This window comes from Neovison vison, chromosome 5 (assembly GCF_020171115.1).
Source record: "Neovison vison isolate M4711 chromosome 5, ASM_NN_V1, whole genome shotgun sequence".
In the NCBI taxonomy this organism is placed as follows: Eukaryota; Metazoa; Chordata; class Mammalia; order Carnivora; family Mustelidae; genus Neogale; species Neogale vison.
The window spans coordinates 25,086,747-25,095,225 of NC_058095.1; the positions used below are offsets into that span (position 1 = coordinate 25,086,747).

The following is an 8,479-nucleotide window of genomic DNA, read 5'->3' on the forward strand; positions in this document are numbered from 1 at the left end:
TTAAAAAAAAATATGGGAACTAAGGGGTGTCTATGTGACTCAGTCCTTTAAGTGTCCAACTCTTATTTATTATTTATTTATTTATTTGACAGAGAGAGAGAGAGAGATCACAAGTAGATGGAGAGACAGGCAGAGAGAGAGAGAGAGAGAGAAAGAGAGAAAGAGAGAAGCAGGCTCCCTGCTGAGCAGAGAGCCTGATGTGGGACTCATCCCAGGACCCTGAGACCATGACCTGAGCCAAAGACAGCCCTTAACCCACTGAGACACCCAGGCACCCAAGTGTCCAACTCTTGATCATGAGTTCAAGCCCTGTGTTGCACTCCATGCTGGGCATGATGCCTACTTAAAACAAATACACAATGGGAATTAGTCATCAATCTTTAAAAATTAGGAAATTTCATATAAAAACCCAAGCTTCTTGCTTCTCTTAAAATAAAACAAAGGCCATGGCAAGCCTGGGCTGGCATTCTTGCAGGAGCTGAATGGGGGCAAGCAATATTCAGTTCACCCCAGTCCCCAACACCACTGCCTGCAGTCTCACACCTGGATAGCTTCTTGTGCGGACCATTTTTTTTTTTTTTAGATTTTATTTACTTATTTGACAGACAGAGGTCACAATTAAGCAGAGAGGCAGGCAAAGAGTGGGGGAAGCAGGCTCCCCACTGAGCAGAGAGCCCGATGTAGGGCTCGATCTCAGGACCCTGGGATCATGACCTGAGCGGAAGGCAGAGGTTTTAACCTACTGAGCCACCCAGGCACCCTATGTGGACCATTGTCTGATTTTGGACATTTAAGTTCACACTGGCAGACCTAAGGCACCTCCTGAGATCCAGTAGAACCTTGGAGACTTGTGTCTATTTCAGAGACCCCTGTTCTGTTTCAGCATCTAAACCTGGCTGAAAGTAGAAGCATTCCTTTTGAGGGTACTATCTCTGCCTGTTAGAACCCTGGGCTTCCAGGCAGGAGACAAAAGTGAAAGCTCTGCTGCTTCCTGGGGGCCCTGTACTGATCAGAGGAGAGCTGACAGTTGCTGCTCATCCTAACTGGCCTGAATGTGGGATACCCACACCTCTTCTCCCTGCCTCTCTTTCCCCTAGTCCCCCTTGGCCACCCACATGTGGCGCCCATGCACAAGCTGTTTGCGCTATTTTATTCTGTTGTCTGTATTTGTTGTATGTGGTCTGGATAAGGAATTAAGTCATGAATAATTGGCCACCTGCAAAGCCCTTCTGGTGAAAATGATAGAAAGTGGCTGATGTCAGGGGCACACAACACAGGTGGAAAGGAGTAGAGTTCAAATATTCTTCAAAGCCACTTACTGCAAGACTACCATGCTTCTCCCCTAACATAGGTTCTGTCTGAGAAAAGGTGAGATTAGATTGCTCCTCGTAAACCTGGGAATCATAACGTCATCTCGAAGAACTGGGACACTTACCCAAAGGGAAGATGGTGGGAACTCAAATCCTCCAAACCCAGTTTCAGCCTCAACATCCAAAAAGAGAAGGAAAGACAGACATTTCCTGAGCTCTTACCACGCTAGAAACGCTCACATGCATCGTCTCATCCCCCATAAAAATTCCTTGATATAGGAATCATCATCCTGTTTTTAGGGGAGTCAGCTAAGAGTGACAGAAGTTAAGAAACTTGTCCAAGATGACATAATTAAGCAGAGCACCAGGATTCACGTGATTCCTCAGTCTATCACTCAGGCTCTGCTCACAGGCCATCTCTTCCCAGCTGTTCTCCCTCACCTCTCTGCTTTATTTTTCTTCATACCTTTATTACAGGATACATTTATGTGTGCATTTGGTTGTCTCTCTCCCCACAAAATGTAAGCCCTTGGGGGCAGAGACTCTGTCGACCTCGTTACTGTTGTTTCCCCATCCGGAGAACAGGATCTGGCTCCTGGCAGACCCTCAGATTTGTTGCTAGACTGATGGTGGGCAGCTCTATCTGCCTCACCACAGTACTGTCAAACAGTGTTCCTTCCCTTACTTGCTCCTTCCATTCCTTCCTCTCAGAAATATACAACCTCCCTTCCACAAATCCCAAATACCAATCTCAGAGGCCAACGAAAACAACACAGAGATGGCAAGCTGTCCCCTAAGAAAGAGAGCTGAAAGGAAGCCTGAATTCCTGGAAATCCAAGAAAACTCTAGTGTATGTAGAAAGGCTTGTCCTGCAAAGGCAGGAGTCTTCACAACAAGGGATGGTTCATTACGGACTTTTCCCCTTGTGAGGCAGGAGGGCTTCTGGCTTTCCTTCCTATCGTAGCTCATGTTGTTGTGCACCCAATCCAGTGCTTGGAGAGCTGGGATGCCAGAGCAACACAGGTGTGGTCAGTTAGAATGTAGATGTGCGGGCGCCTGGGTGGCTCAGTGGGTTAAGCCGCTGCCTTCGGCTCAGGTCATGATCTCAGGGTGCTAGGATCGAGTCCCACATCGGGCTCTCTGCTCAGCGGGGGGCCTGCTTCCCTTCCCCTCTCTCTGCCTGCTTCTCTGCCTACTTGTAATCTCTGTCTGTCAAATAAATAAATAAATAAATAATCATTAAAAAAAAAAGAATGTAGATGTGCACAGAAAGCACCCCAAAACACAAACCCTTCCTGTAAAGTTAAAGTAAAAATAAACCAGAGCTGGAGCGCCTGGGTGGCTCAGTGGGTTAAGCCTCTGCCTTCAGCTCAGGTCATGATCTCAGGGTCCTGGGATCGAGCCAACATGGGGGAGGGGGTGTCTCTGCTCAGCAAGGAGCCTGCTTCCCCACCCTCTCTCTGCCTAATTGTGATCCCTCTGCCAAATAAATAAATAAAATCTTAAAAACAAACAAACAAACAAACCAGAGCAGTGGTTCCCAAACCAGAATTTTCTAGGTCAGTGGCCTTCAAGGTGTGGTCCGTGGACCAACAGCATCAGAACCCTCTGTCAGAAATGCAGATTCTCAGGCCCAGCCCAGACCTACCAGAATCAGAAATTCCAGGGTTGGGACTCAGGAATCTGTGTTTTAACAAGCTCTTTGGGTGACTCTGATGCACACAAAAAAATCAAAGGAACTAGATATATGTAGATCCTTGGGCCCTAGAGATCCTGATTCAGTAGGTCGGGGACCAGGCCCAGGGAGATCTCAAATGCTTCGGAGTTCGATTCTAACTTGCAGCCCTATCTGAAAACTACTAAACCTGAGGACTGTTCTTTACTTGGCTTGGAACAGTGTCTGCAGTTCTCAATCCACTTCCCATCAGCCCCCAGTCACTCACCACACAGAGCAATGATGTGGCTGCTGTCCTCATGCACAAACTTCCTGGTGACAGCCTCCTCCATGATTTGCTTCACCTGTGGACAAATGGGCAGCATCTTATTTATTTTTCCAATCCAAGACCTGTGGGCAAGTAAATAGCTCGGCCCTGCTCTCCTGGTTTGGGTTCGGATACTTGCAGGGTGGAGAATAAGTAGGGATGGAAGAGGTGTGGAAGCAAAGTGTCTTCCTGAAAAGGCAACCAGGAAGAGAGGTCATAAGTCCACCAAGCAATCAGTGCAGATGTGCAGTTCAGGAGGAAGTATCCCACTGTGGAGGACAGGATGATGTTTGCTCATCTGTACTTCGCTGGAGAAGGGCTTCTGGGCAGACATACTTTCCTTTCGGGACAAGCTAGCTCACTACAGGGTGTAGATAAGCAACCTGACCCTCATTTACTTCCTCTGCTCCAAGGTTAGGGGGAGGTTCATCCAGGCCTCAGAGACATTCTCCATATGCTTGCAAGTTCAGCCTTCTCTCTGTCACAATAAAACCCTGATGTTTTGGTTCCTACCTGGATATAAAAGCTTCCAGTTACCTTCTAAGATGAGCAGTCACATCTTTCTTTAAGAAACACACCTTAGGGGCGCCTGGGTGGCTCAGTGGTTTAAGCCTCTGCCTTCAGCTCGGGTCATGATCTCAGGGTCCTGGGATCGAGCCCCACATCGGGCTCTTTGCTCGGCGGGGAGCCTCCTTCCCCCTCTCTCTGCCTGCCTCTCTGCCTACTTGTGATCTCTGTCTATCAAATAAATAAATAAAAATCTTAAAAAAAAAAACGCACTTAAAAAAAAAAACCATGTACACATACAGCCTTTTTATTGACGGATAGTAAAACTACAGAAAAAAGTATGTATCATGATTATATAGCTTGAGGAATTTTCACAAGCTGAACACACCTGTCAAACCAATTTACAGATGCAGAAACAGAACATGTGACCAGCACCCCCAAGCACCCACCAATGTCATACTTCCTTCCAGTCACTACTCTCAAGGATATCTGCTTATCCTGACTTCTTACATCATAGAGCCCTTTTGTAAGTTTTTTATACTTTTTATAGATGAAATCAGTGTGTAGTGTTTTGTGACTGGGTTTCTTCTGCTCTCTGGTGTGACTGTAAGATGTGTTCATGTTGTATGTATGTATGTTGTATGCATTCATCCTCTGTTGTGTTACCACACTGCAATTGACTGACATGTGGGTAGTTTTAAATTTGGGGCTGCCATGAACAGCGCTGCCATGAACATTACAGATACGTCTGTTATTGAACATAGGTGCTCATTTCTTTGGATTTATATTTCTAGACAAGGCATTTGATACCTATATTCCACTTTGCTAGATTTTGCTAAACAGTTCTCCAAAGTAGTTATACAAATTTACACTCCCATTAGCAATGTATGAGATTTTAGTTGCTCCCAACACTTAAGTCAAGCACTTTTGATGTCCTGGTGGAACCTGCCAAGAGACAGCTACTAATACAGGAGATTAGAGGGATGGATTACCTCAATCCCAGTATAAAATCTTACAGATCAAGTAAGCTCTGGGCAGTGTGTGTCTTTGCCATTCTTTGGACAAGGCATGCAGTGTTCGATGCTGCCTTCATTCCCAAGGCCCTCACCTAGGACTGTATAGTTTGGAGAATGGTAAAGCTTCTAAAGCCTGGGGAGGAGGGAGGAAGGACCTGGAGGCTTCTCTCTACTGGAAACTGCTAATGATTAGCGGTGAGGTAGAGGGAAATCAGATTGATCCTGCACTCTAAACCGTTAAAAGTTTCCTAGATTTCTTCCCAAGGAGCGTTTGTATTAAACAGAGCATAAAGTCACAGCTCAAACAACCTGCAGGCATCTGAAACAGGAGGGTAGGTCAGATTTTGGGGTTTGAAGAACCTACAGATTACTCAAGAATTACACCAGAGGTTTTGTGTTGATAGACCAGCCTTGCCTAAAATTTTCCCCCAATGTTTCTACTCACAGAAGAGGAAAGGATATGTTTCCCTCTAAATCAGCTGCTGAAGGCAGAAAGGAACTAAGAATTGAGAGAAGGTTAAACTTTGTCAGGTAATACACATAGCTGTGACATATTTTGGATTTTTCTCATATTTGTTTAGGGATCATTCTTGGAATAGTACAAAGAGCCTTCTAGGGGCGCCTGGGTGGCTCAATGGGTTAAAGCCTCTGCCTTCAGCTCAGGTCATGATCCCAGGGTCCTGGGATCGAGCCCCACATCGGGCTCTCTGCTCAGCAGGGAGCCTGCTTCCTCCTCTCTCTGACTGCCTACTTGTAATCTCTGTCTGTCAAATAAATAAATAAAATCTTAAAAAAAAAAAAAGAGCCTTCTAAGTATTGAAAAAAGAATCACGGTCTTCTCAGAAATCTTTCCTAATCACTGATCAACTCTAAATTTGGATCACACCAACAATCCTAGCACATATGTCCATAGTTTGGGCAAGGTTACCTTTTTGTTCTTGTTTATATTGTTCATATGAGTCTCTGTCACTAGATTGCTTGTTTCCTTAGGATAACCTGAGAACTGGGATTTCCCTTTTCCTTAGGGAGACCAGGGCTGGGGTTTGAATGCTGATCTGATAATACTCCTGGCCTAAAATACTTTCTTGGCCACTTCGCAGGAAAGTCATGAGGGAGCTTCTCACACAGAGCTCGAAAAGGTGATGGCTTCAACTATTCCTCTTCAGACAAGAGACAGGGGAACAAATAAATGTTAGGGCACAGTAGACAGGCCATGGTTAACGCAGGAGTACCATCCAGAGCCTTCCAGAAGTTTGAGAACCCAGTCTTCTCTAATCCTGAAACTCTAGAAAACGGTAAAGGAGCCAATATGGTAAACTTTTAGATATGAAGTACACATCCTTCTTTCAGACATGAAGAAATTAAAACTCAAAAAGGTTAGGTAACTTACTCAATCACACAGAGCTAGGTTCAGAGTATTCTAAGGTTATGAATGCCCACCATCTTGCAGTCTCCAAGATATTTACCAAATACTCATTGAAGGCCTGTGTGCCAGGTCCTGGACACAGAACAGGACAAAACAGATGGGTTTCCTGCCCTCATGGAGATTGCACATCTGGTAGAAGACAGCCACAAAGGTAGGTGGGGAGTTCATGGTTCCAGAGGCCTAATCCATTCTAATTCACGCTGCAGGTTTGAGCTCTCCAGCTCTCATACTCGGTGAGTCATTCATATGGCTACCCCCCCACCACACCAACACAATGAAATTGAAATGGGCTTTAGGGCAGCGCCAACGTAAAGGACAGTAGTAGAGGGGAGGACTCCCTTCTTCCTGACATTTGGTGTCGGGGTGGGGAGTCCTCAAGCGGGCATAAAATCTGAGCCATAAAAACCATTCTCAACCCGCCCTCCCCCCCCCCCCCCCCCGCACCGTGGTCTCTGGGTAGGGAGGTGGGCGTGGAGTGAGAAGCAGTGGGGTGTGCGACGAATCCTCCCGAAGCCGCGACTCACTTCCCAGAGGGATCCCTGAATTGGGTTTGGGCAAACCGGAGCTAAGCCCCCAAACCACGGGTTTAGCGTTCTGCGGGGGCTCCGCGGGGCCCCGCCCCCTCTCCAGGCGGCACCGGCAATGAATGGTCAGTACCACCTCTCCAAGAAATCGCCGCCGCCCCTCCCCCGACCTTGGTCTCCCAGGGCTGTTGCCGTCACAGGGCGGGGAACTGCGGGATCGCGAAGCAAACAAGCGCCGGAGCGCCGCCCTGGCCCCTCGGACCGAGGGGTGCTGTCCCCATATCCGGGAGAAAGGCGGGAGCCGCAGCCAGTCCAGGACCCCGCCCCCGCCGGGCACCAAGCCGTGAGCGCTCGCGCCCGGGAGGGGGAAATGAGAACCTTCTCGAGGCCCCCCAGTCCCGGGCCCGCGGGCAGGGACGCGAGCCCCAAGGGGTCCTTGCCCCGACTTTACCTCCTTTTTCACGTTCCACAGCAGTTTCTCTTTGACTGCGTCCTCCGCGCTGCCCATGGTGCGGCGGGTGGCGGGGAGGCGACGCCAAGCTGCCCCCCCAAGCCCCCCGCGCGCCCTCGTCGCCTCCGCGCCTCTCCGCTCAGTGCCCCACGCGCTAGGCGGAGCCCCCGCCTGCAGCGCTCCGAGCCCGCCGCCGCCGCCGCAGCCACTGCCCGGTGCTGGGCTCCGCAGCCATCTTCAAACCCCGCACAGACGTCAGGAGGCTGGCCCGGCCCCTTCCCACAGCCGGGGGCGGGGGGTGCGCTCTGCAACCAGGAGTGGGGGGGGGTCGGGGCGGGGGGGGGAGGCCGCGCGCGCCTGGGGGTGGCGGGCCCCCGGGCGCGTGCCTCGCGTGCCGCTGTCATGGCAACGCGCTGGCGCCCGCCCCGAAGGTGCGAACTCGCATTGTGAGCGCCTGCAGCCAGTTCCGCGCAGCCCTTCGCAGAGTGGTTGGCGTGTCCCGGACCCCATGGCTGCGGGAAAGTTGCTCACATCGGAGCTGGCCTTAACCCAGCTAGATGCGCCTGGATTTCTACTCCCTCGTCTTCCCGACGGGGAGGACCGGGGTCCCTCACGCCTCGAGTATGGCTAGGGGAAACCAGAGTTATTCTCCTGGCTGAAAGGCCAGAGCTCCCTCTTTCTTCTAAATCCCCCGGAGGACTCGAGTGTCAAGGCCAGCTCTCCCTCTCTGTCCCGTCCTTCCTGAAGCTGTGTGAAAGGTGGGGACGCAGATTGGAATAACTGAGATCAGCGGGAACTTGTACGGAAACCGTGAAGGTGAGAGAAGTGCCTGCCACGCTATTTGCATTGTAGCCTTGAGTCCCCCAAGAGAAAGAAAGGGTGGCTCAAAATTATAACACCTGCTGCTGCTGCTTCTGCAAACTGAGGAGCTACGTGCAAAAATCTAGGTGAGAGAAGGGTCTTAGCCCTCTTTCGCACGAATGGAGAAACTTCAACAGCTTCCTAAGTGATACAACTTGATAACGCAAAAAATGAAAATACATGTAGCAGAAAATCCCTCCAGGACCTAGAGCCCCAACTTCGAATCTACATGCGATTTTTCAAGGTCCCCAGCAGCAAACCGCGGTCCGGGAAAAGTTAACTCGGCGGTTTTGCACTAACGCGAGCGTCTGACACTCTGAGCCTGGTTGGGAAAACTCTCGCGAGAGGAAATGGTGAGCCCCGCCCCGCCACGGGGATGACTGCTCAGAAGGGGACCGGAAG

General features: G+C 49.7%; 1 protein-coding gene across 2 annotated transcripts in view; it reads right to left on the reverse strand.

Annotated features, from left to right (window-relative positions):
- The window catches only part of SGSM2 (small G protein signaling modulator 2), a 36,829-nt gene extending 29,417 nt beyond the window's left edge, over positions 1-7,412 (reverse strand). The window contains exons 1-2 of one of the 2 annotated variants that reach the window (XM_044248149.1): positions 7,217-7,412; positions 3,254-3,329 (exon numbers count right to left, since the gene is read on the reverse strand). In XM_044248149.1, the coding sequence (XP_044104084.1) occupies positions 3,254-3,329; positions 7,217-7,273 (133 nt within the window). In that variant the 5' untranslated portion in view covers positions 7,274-7,412. The remainder of the gene's footprint in view (positions 1-3,253; positions 3,330-7,216) is intronic. The other variant, XM_044248150.1, reaches the window with a different exon arrangement.
- Positions 7,413-8,479: the final 1,067 nt, after the last annotated feature.